Genomic DNA, 17547 nt, shown 5'->3' on the forward strand with positions numbered 1-17547 from the left:
ACACCAAACACTGCTAGATGGAATCACTTGTGTCCAAGAGACCACATTCTTCAAATACATTTTTTAATCTGTTAGTCCCTTCTACAAGTCAAGCAAGAGGTAAATCATAATAAAATAATAAAAAGAGTTTTTATCCAATAAGAAATTGGGGAGAGGGGGACACTCAAACAATTGCTTCTTGTTAGGAGAAGGTTATCTTTAATTTGTGTTTACAACATTTCTAACACAATTGGCTGCATATAAAATATAAATGACAGATAAGGATGGGAAGGAATGATAGCAACTGAAATATCAGCTACGCTATGCATTTCACAAATTGTTGGCACCAGAAACCCCTCAACACCACCCCCTTGTGGGAAAGAAATAGAGTAAAACTTATTTAAGCATCGAGTACATGTTAACAGACAATTGCTTATAGTTATGGACTGAAGGCATTTGTCCAGCATATTTTAAGAAATGATTCAGACATGTCAGCATCTGATCAGAGCTCTTTGGGTCAGCTTAAATTAATTTTAATCAGTCGGAGGCAATGACAGAAGTCTTGCTTCTCTCCTCATGATCTTCTGCTTCCTCAAACTGTGGGGGAGAAAAAAAGCATGCAGAATCTATTAGTGCTTTACAGCACAGTCCTTACCTATATTCACCGAGTACTACTCAGAGGAGACCAACTGAAATACATGAACCTATGGCTTGTTAACTTCAATAGGTCTACTATGAGTCCCACTGCCACTGAATACCACCCTAAGTATTTTCATACATTTGGGACCAACACATCACAGGAACAGCCAAAAGCCATTATGACTGCAGGAAGCCTCCTTCTACAAAAAATGACTGCGGCAAACCCTTTATGGAAAGAGATAAGGAAATAGTAGTACTCTCAAACTTACACCCAACCCATTAACTACACCAGGACTAAACCTTGGTTACAGGCTGCGATCAGTCTGAAGCCAAGCTTCAGATGGCATGTTAAAGCAAGTCACAGTTTATACCAAAGCAGCTGCCACCTCCTCTCAGGGAGCCTGTGGATTTGTCCCAAGGCATGGTTTGGCTCAGAGATGTACTGACTATAAATGAAGGTGTTAAATAGTTAGATAAAGAACTGCCATCTTGCAATAAGAGCCTTTGCTTCTCCTTATAGTTCCTAAGACTCACACCCGCTGTTCAGTATGCAATGTGTGGCAATCTGCCCAGCGATAGCTGTTACCTTTCCATTTGGGGCTGCGTCCTCCAGATTCTTTGCTGCTCCCGCCAGCTCTGAATCCATGGACTGTATCCTATGAAAGAAACCAAAATGGGTATAGTTGAATTTGGTGCAATTAAAGTTGCTGCTCATGCTCCCCCAAGCTGCAGTCAAAACCCAGGGTGAAGGCCGAAGGAAGGAAGGAAGGAAGAGAAAGAGAGAGGGGGGGGGGGAAACACAGCTCTTCCACAGCTCATGATGCTGCCTGATGATGTTGGTTGCCAATAGTATTAAAGCAGCTCTTTGTATGATGACAGCTGTAGCCTGGGATGGGCAACCCTGACATCTAAGACAGTGATGGGCTGTTGAACATTGGACCCACTACATAAAGTGCCCCAAACATTTCAGCCTGATTGACCCTAAACTTTCTTCTCTGGTGGAGTCTCCTTTCCCAACAGTTTATCCATGAATGCAAGGATGAGATCCTCAACTGAGAATACAGTGGCCACATGGATTTTGGAGACCAGGGAGGGTTTAACCTTCTCCTCCTGCCACAAAGTCCTAACCATGAAAGAAACAGGGATGGGGACAGAACTACAGAACTAACCCCTACACAAGCCTCAGTCCAAACGGGGGGGGGGGGGGTGTGTGTGTGTGCACCATGGCTGTTATTTTTAGAAAGAAAGAAAACAACACCCCAAACCACATGCACAAGCAAAACTAAAGATGCATTTCATGTAAGACACAACTTGGCCCTTAGTATCACCATTATTATTCCTCTTTTTAATTTTTTTAAAAAATAAAAACAGGACCCAGGAAGCCGAGATTCGGCAAATGTTCTGTGGATTACTGGTTCTGCACGGGCTGATTATTATTATTATTTTAATGCCATTTTTCATAAATGGCTTTTGAAATTGTGGTGACAAATAAGGAAATTGACATTTACATTTTACACACAAGTTGTGCTGCAGGCTTGTTGCAAGAGGGGCATTCAATTTCTCCACACTTACAATTTATTGTGGCTTTGAGAATTGCTGGGGGGAATCCAATGTCCCTGGCAGCAGAAGCACATCTTTGTTCAAATAAAATAATCTGGAAAAGCATGAGCAGATATACACCACCCACTCACTCCAGGGTGGCTGTGTGAAAAGAAAAGTACAGTAGAAGGAAACCCAGTCAACTGGGCTTGATTCTTCCAGTTGTGCCATTTGGAGACACTGTCAGTGATGTGGAGATACACGTGCTAAAGTACCCAGAAGATAGCAAGCCCAACAGACGGAGGAGAACAGTGCACAATTTTTAAAGCGGTGTACACTGGACAGAAAGCAAGATGATAAATACCTCTGCATTTGACAAATACAAAAATTGCTCATTTTGCTGTTGAGTTTGTTGGATTGCTTAGTCCAAAATTCCTGAAACAAACGTTCTCAAGGTGAGTCGTTAAATCAATCCACAGACAACAAATAAAATGGAAAAGAAATACACACACCAAAGTATCCTTCTCAAGGTTAGAAAGAAACCGAGTTCTCTTCTCGAGATTGGCAAGTTCCTGGGTAACTGTCTTGTGGAAGTGTTCCAGTTCATTCAGCCTGTTGCGGACAAACATAAGTCATTTTACCGCTTCAGGAAAGCAGCATTTGACACTCATCTCACTAATGCGAATTGACAGAGCCGGGGGGGAAAGATGCAAACACATGGAAACAGAATAAAGAGAACCATCTACTTCACCAGGCACCTGGCTTGCAGCTAGGTCCTTCGACATTGTGACTCCCTGATGGACACCTCTTGGGCTGGATTAGTAAAGCAAGCCTAATAAAATGCAAGACACAAGCTGGAAAACAGTTTTCATTGATTGAGATAAGGGAGGAAGCAGCTTAGATAACAATGCTCCCAAGCCTGCTTCATAAGCCCTAGGAAAACCTCTGTACCAAAAGAATAGACATCTTCACTTCAGTGAACAACACTGTACAGCAGTCTCTTCTTGCAAACCTCCTGCATTTGTACCAATAACAAGTCACATGCATGATAAGACTTTAGGCCTTTGTCAGCAATTACTGCAGAAGAGATGCCACACAGTTATTTGATGGATGCCACGTACCGGCCCTGATGAATCTGATTCAATAATGCCAAAATATGCCGTTCAGACGTCCTCAGAACGTTTTGGGTATAAATCGCCATCCTCTTGTACCTAGACTAGTCACAATGCCAGCAAATTAGAATGGGGGAAATACTTGGAGCAGGTGAAGATACATGTTGAAATATTCATGCCAGTCTGTAAGCAACTCGCGGTGCACTTAAAATAAGCATGATGTTGCAAATTATTAGTTACCCAAAACGTTTTCTTCAATACGTGTGTGAAGCTTTCAAACGCAGCAATGACCTCCGAATCACCAGCTCCTTCCTCAAGTATTTTGGAGAAAAATACATCTTCCTCTAACTCTTCTAAATTATGGCCTGCAAAAAAGACACCCCCCCCACACACACTATATAAGAACTTTGTGTATGCTCAGTATCTTGGGGAAATCACTGCTAAACTGCAGCATTTTTTAAAGGAATACTCTGGAAGCATTACAATGTGTTTTGCTATCCTGGGCTTCTCTAGGAGGAAGGGCAAGATATAAATTTAGTTAATTAACTCTCTCTCTCTCTCTCTCTCTCTCTCTCTCACTCACTCACTCTCTCTCTCTCACACACACAGCAAAACCACACGGCACATCAAATCTAGCTTGGCCACCTTTCCAGTGAGCAACTGATAATAAAAGCCAATCACAGAGTACATTAAAAAAGCATCAGAATCAACGACTGCTAGAATCCAGAGTTACTATAAAAACAAAGGAGAAACCTCTGCAGTGGAATGTTCTGGAAAACACAGGTAGATCTTCACTGTCAACAAAACACAGGAAGTAGGGGAATTAGGAAATGTGAAAGGAATTCAATTCAGTACAGCTGCAGCAAAGGCTTGCTGGTTTCTGTTTCAAAGTAGTCACCTTCCCGAGTCTCCTCTTCCATCTCCGGGGTGTTGAAGAGTTTTCTTGGTATAAAAGGAATGGTAGGGGAGCACTCATCCCTGGGCTGCCTCCTGGTGAGCTTTGAGCGCTTTCCACTGGTACCAGCTGACAAATCTAGCAAAGACAGAATCCCAAACCCATTTCTTTGTTGCCCTTATAAGAATATAAGGCTTTGCTTGCTGACAGCCAAATGCTAACATGCACTCTCCTTGAATTAAGTCCCAAGGGACTTCAGTGAAACTTCTCTGTTAAAGCAAACTTAGGTCCATACCACGATGAGATTCCAAACTTTCACCACCTGGAAGCGTCTCCACCCCCATCGTTCAGCCTGGACACTGAGGTCCAGCTCTGAGGGCCTTCTGGCGGTTCCCTCACTGCGAGAAGTGAGGTTCCAGGGAACCAGGCAGAGGGCCTTCTTGGTAGTGGCGCCCGCCCTGTGGAACGCCCTCCCACCAGATGTCAAAGAAATAAACAACTATCCAACTTTTAGAAGACATCTGAAGGCAACCCTGTTTAGGGAAGTTTTTAATGTTTGTAGTTTTGTTCTGTTTTTAGTGTTCTGTTGGGAGCTGCCCAGAGTGGCTGGGAAAACCCAGCCAGATGGGCGGGGTATAAATAATAAATAAATTATTATTATTATTATTATTATTATTATTATTATTATTATTATTATTATTTGCCTTGCAATAATGGCGGCTGCTCATATCCCTGGGCTTAGGATACTGTAAATGCCGGGGGGCGGGGTTGGAGACCCTTCCTCTTTACCTGAAAACTTCCGCTTGGATTTGGAGACTTCGTCTTCCATGGGCAGAGTACTAGATGCAGCTTCATGTTTCTAAGAAGAGCAAAAGCAAGACAATGCGGCAACTGCAGTATGCACCATATTTATCGCTCTATAAGATGCACCCGACCATAAGACGCACCTAGTTTTTTAGGAGGAAAACAAGAAAAAAAATATTCTGAATCCCAGAAGCCATAACAGCAGGAGGGATTGCTGCACAGCAATCCCTCTTGCTGTTCTGGCTTCAGAGAAAGCAACGCTCTTGCTGCCCTGAAGAGGCTTTGCGTGGCTATCCCAGAAACCAGAACAGCAAGAGGGATTGCTGCCCAGCAATCCCTCTTGCTGTTCTGGCTTCAGTGATAGCTGCACAGCCTGCATTCGCTCCATAAGACGCACACACATTTCCCCTTACTTTTTAGGAGGGAAAAAGTGCGTCTTATAGAGCGAAAAATACGGTGATAAAAAAAGGCATATGATATCCCCATACAGTTGTACCTTGCACGTTGAACGTTTGACTTCCAAAGTCCTGCAGCCAATAGGAAGCCGCAGAAGCTCCGTCGGATGTTCAGCTTCCAAAAATAGTTTGCAAACCAGAACACTCACTTCTGGGTTTGTGGCATTCATGAGCCGAAATGTTTGAGAACTAAGCTGTTCGAAAACCAAGGTACGACTGTATTACAACCGGGAATTACAAAGTAAGAGATAGTGCAAAGCAGGGAAAAACTTATTTTCATTTACCACAGCTAGACCCATTTGGGGACATGGGTGTCTTCTTCAGGAGCAATCTGAAATCTTTCCTCAAATTCTGCAGCTTGTCCGCATATTGCTTATCTGGCAAATAGTGCTACCATGATGCCAAGAAGACAGCAGCAGCCATTCATGTTTTTCCAGCTACCCTAGAGAATTGAATGAAGTTTAAGATCGTTCCCAAGAAGAAAGCTGGGTTTCGAAACATGCTGAGCCGCAATAAATCTGTCTGGCGAGCACTTCTGCGATCAAGTTTCTTCCTTTTTGCATTCTTTCTGGTTTCTGTGGCTCCCTGTTTGTGTGTTTGCAAATAACAAGTGCAGCGTTTCTGTTTCCACACACACACTTTTATCTATATTTCATGTGTGAACAGGTGAAATATCACAAATACATCACCCACACATCCGGGAACTGTACCTTGCTTGCTCCAGCTTCTGAGCTATTGGGCAAAAAGTGACTCGGCAAAGTCTCGTCTGCCATTTCCAAGTCATCTAAAAAAGAAGCAGTTAATCTGTGAGATGCATCTGCAGGTCCTTGAAGTCCACAGAATCTCACCAAAACACAACAGCATGAAAGCGTCAATGAGAAGTGCTGCTCCATCTACCTAGAAGTCTGTATATCTGGACAGCCAAGACACTACCCAAAGGTCCCCCCACATTCTGTCACATTTTGCTGTGACCACAGCCTCCCAAACCGCGGATGAGGTGACAAACCTTTAACCATGCAGAACTTTGCACTACTGAGGCGGGGAGAAGAATCACAGAATCGCTGAGTTAGAAGGTATGACAAGGCTTATCTAGTCCCACCCCCTCTGCAATGCAGGAATCTTTTTGCTCAGTGTGGGGCTCAAACCCACAAACCAGAGATTGAGAGTCGGGGTCCAATCGAGCAAGGGGGGGACTTGTAGGATGGAATGTTGTTTTCCCCACAAATATGGAAACTAATATGCCAAGAAGGCTAGACTACAACTCTTCTTCTTGACATGTTGTTTAGAGTGGGGCAGCCCAGTCAAATGGGTGGGATGCAAATGTTGTTGTTGTTGTTCCACTGTGTAAAGCCCCAAGTGGTACAGTCCAGACATAGGCTTGCCAGCTCATCTGTTCTGAGAAACAGGCCTTAGGAACAGACTTTAGGATTGTGCTATGCAGATGAAGGAGAAGGTACAATTCTTAGCGACTGGGGGTTGCCATGGCATGGGCTTTCCCCATTGTTGAGAGACTTCCAAGTGCATTCAAGTGAATACAGGCCCCCTTCAGTCGTTACCACTCCACTCTCAGCAGCATCCCTAGGGACTAGCCAGGTTGGCCCCTGCCAAGGGCCCAAGCCCAGGGGGTAGGGTGCAAGAAGAAAGGCAAAGAGAGCTGGTGGTTGCCAAGGGACAGAGTGGGTACCAATATAACTCCTTGCCAAGGACACAAGGGAGCCTAGCTACATCTCTGTCCACATTCAGAACTTAGTACAGTGCGATCACAATTTACATTGATTTTACTTACACAATCACATGTTTACGCACTTGGCTGAAAAATAAATGAATGAAAAGGGGGTGGGAAAGTGGGGGAGGGATGTTGGAAGGGGCCATTCAAGATTCTGCAGGAGTCTCCAGAGCCCGGTAAGTCAAGGAGGAGGGCTTAAAAAGCTCTTTCTGCACTGGGGTTTTCTGCCTTTGCCTCGCTTTCTGGGCTCTGGGGAACTCCACAGAGATATCGTGGGATCTCAGACAGCCCTGCGAGATCTTGTGGGAGCCTCCCAAGACCTTGCAGAGCTCATACACAACCACGCCAGAGCCCAGTAAGCAAGATGGAGGGCTTTAAAAACTCACTGTTTTGGTCTGAGGGCAAAGGCCCGTTCAGCATGCTGGCTTCAGTCAGGTAGGGATGGTTGCACAGGGGCAATCCTGGAAGCTGTCCTGACTTAATGCAATTTTGCTGTAATGCACGAACCCCCAGAACGTGACCCCCCCAATAAGTTGCGATGACACTGCAATGCCTGCTGAAGACTCAGCTCTCAATCAAGGCAAGAACTACTAAGAGAGGATAAAGAGCAAAGCTTATGCTTTCCAGAGATCCACTGGCTTATTCTTTCCTCTCAAAACAAAAGCCTGAGAATCACAGAGATATATGGTATATTAGGGGGAACCACCTACTGTGTCTACCATGCGATATAGGGGTTGAGGAAACCATTGGTGGCTGCATTGCGGCAAAGTCATACAGCTCTGTGCTTGGCTCCATCCTTTGCTCCCCCTTCAGTGAACTCCCCACCTGGAAGAGAAGGCAAAGGCATCAAGTCTATTATGGGAGAAAGGTCTAGCAGCAGAGTATTGAATGTGCAACCCAGGCTCTTAAGAAACACAAGTTATCTAGCCGTGTAGCTCATGAAACATACTCTCCTGGGAAGGTCGCAGAGCTCACTAGTGGAGCAGATACTTTTTATGCAAAAGGTTCCAGATTCACCATCATCTACAGGGCTGGGATTGATTCCTATTTCAAACTCTAGAGAGATAATCTGCTTAAACAATACAGAGCAAGGCAGACCCATAGAATAAAGGCAGCTTCTGCAGTAGTAAGAAAGAAATCAAGTTACCGTATTTTTCGCCCTATAGGACGCACTTTTTCCCCTCCAAAAATGAAGGGGAAATGTGTGTGAGTCCTATGGGGCGAATGCAGGCTTTCGCTGAAGCCTGGAGAGCGAAAGGTGTCGGTGCACACCGACCCCTCTCGCTCTCCAGGCTTCAGGAAGCTCTCAGCAAGCCTCACGTGCCCAGCGGGAGGTCCTGCCGGGCGCGCAAGGCTTGCGGGCAGCAGCCTGCAGCCCGAAGCAGGGGGCCAGCTGCAGAGCCCGCCCCCTGCTTCAGGCAGATGTCCGCAAGCCTCGTGCACCCGGCAGGAGGTCCCGCCGGGCGCGCAAGGCTTGTGGCAGCAGCCTGCAGCCCGAAGCAGGGGGCCAGCTGCGGAGCCCGTCCCCTGCTTCAGGCAGGTGTCCGCAAGCCTCACGTGCCCGGCAGGAGGTCCCGCCGGGCGCACAAGGCTTGGGGCAGCAGCCTGCAGCCCGAAGCAGGGGGCCAGCTGCAGAGCCCGCCCCTTGCTTCGGGCAGATGTCCGTAAGCCTCGCGCGCCCTGCAGGTGGTCCCGCCGGGCGCGCAAGGCTTGGGGCGGCAGCCTGTTCTGGGGGCTGGGGTCGGGGAAAGCTCAGGCTTCCCCCGCGCCTGGGGGGGAAATATTTTTTTTTCCTTTATTCCCCTCCCCCCCAAAACCTAGGTGCATCCTATGGGGTGGTGCGTCCTATGGGGCGAAAAATACGGTAAATCTCAGTGTGAGAAAGCATTTTGCAATCCCTCGTTTCATATTGTCACTGGGATACATGGTTGAGATATAGACCCGTGTCTGAGACTCTTTGCTATCACTTTAAGTTTGATTAAAATTCAGCCATATTATTTCTAAGAATCGGAAACGGCACATGAAAATTTTCTCATGTAAGCAGATCTAGATGATTCAGGAATGATAGGCTTTCTGACACTGCAGGAGCCTGGTCTCAAAAAATATATAAATATTAGAATTGAGCATTTCCTTACCTTCTTTCCATGGTGATCGCTGCCACTACTTGGAGAAGACAATGGCAATACTAAGTGAGGGAGGGGCAGACAAAAGATATTAATTAAGAACGGTGGAAACACTGTTCTAATCTGCTAAAGTTAACAAACTAGAAATAATACTTATGAAAGGCTCTTGCCGATTGAGTAAGGCTTCATATACAGTGGTACCTTGGGTTACATACGCTTCAGGTTACAGACTCCGCTAACCCAGAAACAGTACCTCGGGTTAAGAACTTTGCTCCAGGATGAGAACAGAAATCGTGCTGCGGCAGCATGGGAGCAGCAGGAGGCCCCATTAGCTAAAGTGGTGCTTCAGGTTAAGAACAGTTTCAGGTTAAGAACGGACCTCCGGAACGAATTAAGTACTTAACCCGAGGTACCAGTGTATTTCAATAACTGAAGAACCTCAGGATTCTTGGGTAATTTCAGAGATCATTAGTGCTAGATTATAAGCGGTTGACCTTTGTGAAAGATAAGCAAAAAAAACCCACATGGACAAGCAAAGGATGTTACCTCATTTTGCAGCACACAAAACATATAAACCACTCAGCTAGTTTGAAATATACGTTTACTTCAAGGTAGTTGCATGCTTTGCGGCAAAAGAGAACTTAAAATGCAGCAACCCAGCCTCACATCAATCCACAAGGCACATTGCGCCACCATCATGTGACTGCAACTCCACGGCAGCAAACACATCTCTTTGCATGCACACGTATAACACTGGCTGCTGAACTTTCCCTAGCTATCACCACCATGCTTTATAGATGCTCTACCTAGCCCAGTATCTTTCTTCAGAAAGGAAAAACTTGGAAGTTTGCAAATGAAACGGGCATCTACCAGCCAGGCAGGATACTAAAAAAAAGGGCCATAGCTCAGTGGTGAGCGCATCTGCTTTGCATGTAGAAGGTCTGAAATATACTCTGAGTCGAGAGTGGATTTCATTCAGCTCATAGTTGGTGAGGAGGAATGAAAGTTCCCCCCAAAGTATCTGCTTTATATACATTATTTACACAATGGGCCGCACGTGATTGGCTAATTCCGGAATTCTCCTGTAGGTCAATCAGGTTGTGGATTCACTTCTATCTGGAGCTGGGTTGGGTGGCTCCAGCAGACCAATCATACTGCTGCATTGTTCTAGGACCAATCAGACTCCTGCATTTTGGATCCTATTGTTCTTGGACAAATCAGACTGCTGCCTTTTGGATCCTATTCCACTCAGTACATAACAAGGTCCCAGACTTAAAGCCATAAAATGTAGAACATCTTGAGCTAGATTATTGAGCTGTTTCATTATTATTTGCTGATGTTTAATTTTACTGTTTACTATTAGATTCCGATGGATTGTTGAATGCTGCTTTGTTTGATATACCGTATTTTTTGCTCTATATGACCTACTTTTTCCCTCCTAAAAAGTAAGGGGAAATGTGTGTGCATCTTATGGAGCGAATGCAGGCTGCGCAGCTACCCCAGAAGCCAGAACAGCAAGAGGGATCGCTGCTTTCACTGCGTAGCGATCCCTCTTGCTGCTCTGGCTTCTGAGATTCAGAATTTTTTTTTGTTTGTTTTCCTCCTCCAAAAACTAGGTGCGTCTTGTGGTCTGGTGCATCTTATAGAGCGAAAAATACGGGTAAGTTGTTTATTTTAAAGTTACTGTGACTTTTAAATCTTGCATCAGGTTGTTAGTGTTCGATGTTTTATTCTGTTTGTACTTGTGTTGGAAGCTGCCCAGAGTGGCTGGGGCAACCCAGCCAGATAGGCAGGGTATAAATAAAATTATTCTTATTCTTATTAATAATCAATGGCCTGACTAGCTCTAAGGCAGCTTCCTATTTCTGCACGTCATATAGCTCAGCCAGTATAGAGCAAGAGACTCCTGATCTCAGGGTTGTGGGTTTGAGTCCCACATTGGGCAAAAGATGTTATGAAAAAGGAGCAATGCAGCGAGCTGCAGCTGGCTGGAAAGCCAAACAGGATGTTGATGTTTGGGACTGTCCCCTGGGAGCAAAGGGACAGTCTATTCACTGTACTGAGCACCGGATGTTAGCTCAGAGTGTCACCTGACATGTACTGGAAGTACAGGGGTGGAGTTTCTCTCTCTGCTGTTTGATGTTTGGAGAGTACAGACGTGTTTCTCTGTACTGCTGCATAGACAGAAATAAAGGCATGTAAATACATTTCTGTCTGTCTCTTTCCCCCTCCTGGGGAAGACAGGGAGGAGGGAAGAGTGGTGTGTTCTTCTCACGTCTGAGGAGGATCGCCGATAGAGACCCCGCCTGTCTCCTGCCGGGAGTCGCAGACAGGGAGGTCAGAGTAATCCAAGCCGGGTGCCTGGAGAATGGCACATTCCTCTGACTAGGCTTGAAGATTACAACAAAAGATTCCTCCATTACAGGGGGTTCGACTAGATGACCCTCGTGGTCCCTTCCACCTCTACAATTCTATGGTCAACTCTCTATATAGACACATGCTCTGTAAAGCCTAATGGAAGCACCTTATTTAAGAAACCATGGCTTCAGAAGTTTCCTTGATTGGGCAGCCCTGTTCCATACCCCAAAATTGACTGGATAGCCCTGTTCCACCCACCCTAAAATGCAACAGTCCTTTATAACCAAAAAAGAGGAAATAGACAAGTCTCCCCACTCCAACCCCCTAACACTAACTGGAACGCAAACTACCAATCCAAAAACTGTCGCATTTATACACACTCTCAAGTCACACTTTGCATTCTTCCTTCTTTTCTTAATAATACAGTTATTTTAGCCACACCCAGACAGGGAATAATATGAAGCCTAGAGAGCCACAAGTATCTGTCATTACAGGCTCTGGCTATAGCCCCATCCACATTTACTTGGGTGCAAGTCCTGCTGAAGTTTTCAGTGCTCATTTCCAAACCAAAACAGAATCTGGCTACATCTCTCATTTAGTCTGCATCAGGTGGCTAATTCAAAATTGTACTGTATTCCCCATTTTCACCTTTTAACTTGCTCCTGACTCTCTTCTTTTTCCGAGTATAGTCTGCGGATTTTGACACCACCTTTTTCTGAGAGTCAAGGATCCAGCTTTTCTCATCCTCACTGTTGCTTGGAGTTTCTTGGTTGCTCTCTGAAGGGAGATTATTCCTGTAGCTGGCAGACTTGTAAAAAAAGAGGTGAAGATAGAAGTTAGTTCAATCTACCAATCTTTTGCAATAAAGAATGGGGATGTCCCATCAAAACATTTAAAGTAAATATTGCATCCATGCAATAAAGAATGGGGATGTCACATCAAAACATATTAAATGCATAAATCATCTCAAAATCAACATTAAACACAGAACTAGCTTTTTTAAAAAAGTTATGCCAGCGACTCTAGTTTCAGACACAGTGTTTCACAATACAGAGTGGAGGGGGGACCTTTCCAAGCAGAGGGCCTTCTCGGTGGTGGCACCCGCCCTGTGGAACTCCCTCCCACCAGATGTCAAGGAAATAAACAACTATATGACTTTTAGAAGACATCTGAAGGCAGCCCTGTTTAGGGACGTTTTTAATGTTTGAAGTTTTATTCTGTTTTTAATATATTGTTGGGAGCCACCCAGAATGGCTGGGAAGGCCCGGCCAGATGATGATGATGATGATGATGATGATGATGATAAATTATTCCAACTCAGACGCCAAGTAAGTGCTCAAAAAGCCCCACAGCTGATCACACATTTCAAGAACTACTATTTCTTTCAGGATGCCTGTCAACTATGCCCCATCCATTTCCGATATTCCTATTCCCATGATGACTTAAGAATGGGCCTTGTTACCAGTCTTCTCTTAGACTTGCTCCGTTCAAGGTCTCCTTTGCTGGAACTCCTGCGCACAACACAAAAATCAGGATGTTAAAGAGATGGCACAAGATGCTTCCAAAGGATTTAGGACAACTCTGCTTAGATACTGAAGGCTACAATTTTAGAAGTCTCCCAAGCTCAGCTCCCGCCCACACTTCCCTGCTAATTACAGAAACTTTACCTTCAGGCATTAAAATATCCTGGTTGAGAGCTAGAAAGGGGGAAGGGGTGGCCAACACCACAGCCTTGGACCTGATCCTGCGCTCCGAAGCAATTTCCCCCCCTGCCCCCTGTATGCCCACAAGACACCTTTGACTGTGGCAGTGCCAAGCAAAAATAAAGAGAAAACCAAGAAGGCACTCCAGTGCTGAGTGGGTGGAGACGTCTGTCCTCTCCAGTCATCAAAACAAGCATCCCCACCTCGGCTGACCAGTCACTGGTAAGTGGAAGAGGTGAGCTGCAGGATCTTTATGCATGAGGAGGTATGCATGTGAATGTGTGAGGTTGCGACACCTACCTTGGGCTGCCAGTGATGGCTAAGGGGAAAAGTGGCCCTCGGGTTAGAGCACTGCTTCCCAAACTTGGGTTTCCAGCTGGTTTTGGACTACAACTCCCATCAACCCTAGTTAAGAAGACCAATGGTCAGGGATGATGGAGGCTGTAGTCCGAAAGCAGCTGGAGACCCAAGTCTGGGAAACACTAGGTTTGAGCATCAGACTGGGATTCCCAGATTCACATTAGCCGTAAAGCTCACAGGAAGACCTTGGGCCAGCCACTTGCACTGCATAATCTAATCTTTTTATAAACTTATGTTTTTATATGAGCTGGAAGCCACCCAGAGTGGCTAAGGAAACCCAGCCAGATGGGCAGGGTATAAATTATAATAATATAATATAATATAATATAATATAATATAATATAATATAATATAATTATAATATAATATAATATAATATAATATAATATAATATAATATAATATAATATAATATAATATAATAGGACACCCCTATTTTCATCGGATATTATTATTATTATTATTATTACCTCCCAGGGTTGACCCAAACAAGCAGAATTCATTAAGCGGCAGCAGTGGTGGGTTGTAAGGGGTGGAGCCACACTCTAGGCCAGCAGGCCATAAAGTCACAACACAAGAAAAATTTAATTCAGTCATGACAACACAGCGTTGGCTCTCACCCCAGAACCCTTTCCCATAATTTCAATGACCAAGAGCTCCTCAAGTGAGCAAAGGCTTACTACTCAGTGGAAGATTCCACACTGCTCAAACTGGATCACAACTAAAATACTCTCAAGTGTTTCATTCCCCACTCATTCCATTTCTCAGGCAGCAGCTCTCTGATTTTGCTTCTCATTTCCAGCATCTCATCTGGATATACTTTCATAATTAAATCTGTACAACAGCCCCAAGAGAATTTTAGCGCAAGATTCCAACTATACCTGGGTAAAGCAGCCTTCTGGACAAATACTTTTTGCTTCATTTCAGAGACCTGAAAACAAAGTGAACTGAAAATACGTTCAAGGGTTTTTTTGGGGGGTGGGTTGGTTTTTTTTAATGAAAAACACTCCCAACCCCAGCACAATAATTCTTCTAGGCCCTGTAGTGATCTCACCAAATTTCCTCCAAGGCTGCGTTTGAAGTCTCAGCTATGAATTCATTTCTAATTTACTACTGCCAGCAAGTAGTAAACCTAGGGCACAAAATCTTTCTCTTTAAAAAAAACAGCAACCAAATTCAGGGTGTCTGAGAAACACCACTAACTACTAGGTGTGTGGGGAAGGTGGAAGAGAAGGGCACAATTTATATTAACTATTCACGATATAATTTGTTCACCAAAATCTCTGTTCAAAATATTTCTCCAACTTAAGTGTCTCACCATCTCATGTGTGGCAGGATCAGACGTGTATTCAAATTCGTACGCATCCTTCCTGCAAAGTGAACATTTCCAGATAAACAGAACTTTTTACTCCTGTGAAAATAACCTAAAAGCAGGATGCATTTTCAAAGTCGCTATGAAAATTCAAAGATGGGCGGCTCAATGGAGCTGCAGCCATAGCTTTCCAAATCAATGGCTGAACTCAGCTACCCCCTACACCACCTCCAGCAGGATGGCCTCTTAGGACAACAAGAAGCTGCATATTGGACAGACTATTAGTCCAGGCTTGATTTTGATTGACCAGAAGCGGTTCTCCAGGATTTCTGGTGGAAGATTTCCAAAGCATCTGCTGTCTAGTTCGTTTTAACTGGAAGCGTCAAGAGTTCAACCTGGAATTGTCTGCTTGCAAGGCATGGGCTCTCCCACTTCCTGCCCTTATGATTCTCGATGGACTGACATTTCTTGGGCTACATTTTTACATGGTCAACACCAGATTTAGGGTCGTGTGGGCAGACTGCCCACATAGGATGCCAAGCTGAGGGGGTGCAAAATTGAGACAATCCATAACTGAGAAGATCCATTTGTTTGTGCCAGATTTTGGCCTCCCTTAGGGCACCATATTAGCAAAGATTACCAAAATCCACCCCAGTCACATAGGGATTTATACCAATTTAGTGCTTCTTGGTATCATTCATACCAGGCCATGGCAGATTCCTGTGGGTTTCTCTGATGTGAAAAAATACTTCTTCTCGCTTCACAGAGAACGAATATGGATAGTTTGTCACCATGAGAAATGAACATGAAAAATCACCTCATGAAACGTATTAAAAAAGTTAAGGTAACCTCTGATCCTTAGGAGCTACTTTAAAAATATTATACTTCTGCCATGAACAGAGCATTGTGGATGTTTGAAACAGAATTACTTGCCCTTAATCAGTGGATAAGATGTTAACTTAAAATATTCACCTCGTCTGTTTAAAACAGGGGTCGGCAAAGTTTTTGTGGCTTGGGCCGGTTCATGGTCCCACAGATGCCACAGTGGGCCGGAGTGTGTGCGTGCACACACGTAAACGCTATTTCCCTCACTCCTTCTGGTGCGGAGGTGGCATGTGCAGCTTCCCATTGGCTGCAGGAGCTTCCTGCAGCCAATGGGAAGCCGGCCAACGTCGCGGAAGGCGGTCCCTGCTCTGCGCTGGTTTAGCACAGTGCATGGGAGCCGACCAAGCGGGTGGCAGGGGTCCATGGGCCAAATAAATTACCCCCATGGGCTGCTTGTGGCCCATGGGCCTTAGGCTGTCACCCCTGGTTTAAAACATACCAAACAAAACTTCCTTACTTTGCCTCTGTGATCTGTCTGGCTGAACTTCTGACGGCATTTGTCTTCTCCAGCAGAGCATGCTGGAAAGGAAACATGGAGAGTCAGATAATCACAGATTCAAGAATGGGAACCTAGTCTGCTTTGTTTTAATTAGAAGTGGGTATAATGAAACAACAGCAATTACCTCACACCGGTAAAGGTAAGTCTCTTGGGTTACTTTTTAGAAAAAAGAATACTACCGGGCAAAGTAGGGCCAGTTATCAAAGGGAATAACAGTGTTTTAACTGTCAGAAATCAATTATATACAATTTCTTCCATTCCAGCCCACTGCACATTTACATACAGTGATAAGCCCCGCCCCCTGGCAAACCTGTCAAAAGGTGAGGTGCAAGTCCCTTAAATAAGTAAAAAAATCAATAAGCTAATCAAGTGAAACAGAACACAAGCAAAGAATTAAAACCTTTGGAACCTGCTAAGAAAACCAAGTTTAAAAATGCAAGTTACCTTCACTAAATCCGTACTGTTGCAACTGGGTGAAAGCGTTAAATCCACGTCTACGGGAAATGCTTGTATACCTTGCAGATGGGATTCGCCTTCAATGCCTGGCTCACTAAAAGCAGCAGAAAGAATGACAGGCAAGAATTATATGCCAGAGCTGTCATCCCAAGGCCAACAGAACCAAATAGCATCTGTGGAAAGTTCGCTTAAATGTCAGTCCTAACACAAGTTTGCTGGGAAGGAAGCCCAGCCAGTTTCAGTGGGATTTTTCTCTGAAGTAAAGATACTTAGGTCCAATGTTATTGACTTCCAAATATGGCAACACACAAATGTACATTCTTTTTTATTACAACCCCTGTGAAGTAGGTTAGCTGAGGGAGAGTGACCATGCTAAGATGCCTTGTAATTTTTCCTGTACAAAGCACAAGTTTAAAAAAATTGCCCCCCCATGACACTTTCTATATAAACTGATGAAGCTGCAAAGCAGTCAGATGGACCATCAGACAACTGAACATTCCACAATAAAACTGTCTTTTAATAGAGATCTCTACGGCTGCACTTACACAGCCCTATCCTTTCGTCTCTGTGGAGAGGCATTCGATGCACTTGTCTTCAATGGCGGAGGAGTTTCCAAAGCATTTGTTCCAGAAACTGCACCTACATCACCAGAAGCTTTCAATTGAAAAAGGGAGAGAAAACTAAATCAGCAGAGTTTATAAAC

The 17547-nt window shown here is 44.6% G+C and overlaps 1 protein-coding gene across 1 annotated transcript in view; it reads right to left on the reverse strand.

Annotated features, from left to right (window-relative positions):
* Positions 1-338: 338 nt before the first annotated feature.
* The window catches only part of SYCP2L (synaptonemal complex protein 2 like), a gene marked incomplete at its 5' end in the record, with an annotated part of 34382 nt that continues 17173 nt past the window's right edge, over positions 339-17547 (reverse strand). Inside the window, 18 exons of the mRNA XM_081874972.1 lie at positions 339-576; positions 1205-1274; positions 2522-2592; positions 2670-2769; positions 3279-3373; positions 3510-3634; positions 4168-4302; positions 4954-5023; positions 6134-6207; positions 7860-7974; positions 9285-9334; positions 12279-12438; positions 13093-13141; positions 14574-14623; positions 15011-15062; positions 16347-16408; positions 16833-16938; positions 17390-17498. Of these exons, the coding sequence (XP_081731098.1) occupies positions 517-576; positions 1205-1274; positions 2522-2592; positions 2670-2769; positions 3279-3373; positions 3510-3634; positions 4168-4302; positions 4954-5023; positions 6134-6207; positions 7860-7974; positions 9285-9334; positions 12279-12438; positions 13093-13141; positions 14574-14623; positions 15011-15062; positions 16347-16408; positions 16833-16938; positions 17390-17498 (1553 nt within the window). The 3' untranslated portion in view covers positions 339-516. The remainder of the gene's footprint in view (positions 577-1204; positions 1275-2521; positions 2593-2669; positions 2770-3278; positions 3374-3509; positions 3635-4167; positions 4303-4953; positions 5024-6133; positions 6208-7859; positions 7975-9284; positions 9335-12278; positions 12439-13092; positions 13142-14573; positions 14624-15010; positions 15063-16346; positions 16409-16832; positions 16939-17389; positions 17499-17547) is intronic.

Source organism: Podarcis erhardii (genome assembly GCF_964252035.2).
Source record: "Podarcis erhardii genome assembly, chromosome: 8".
Lineage (NCBI taxonomy): Eukaryota > Metazoa > Chordata > Lepidosauria > Squamata > Lacertidae > Podarcis > Podarcis erhardii.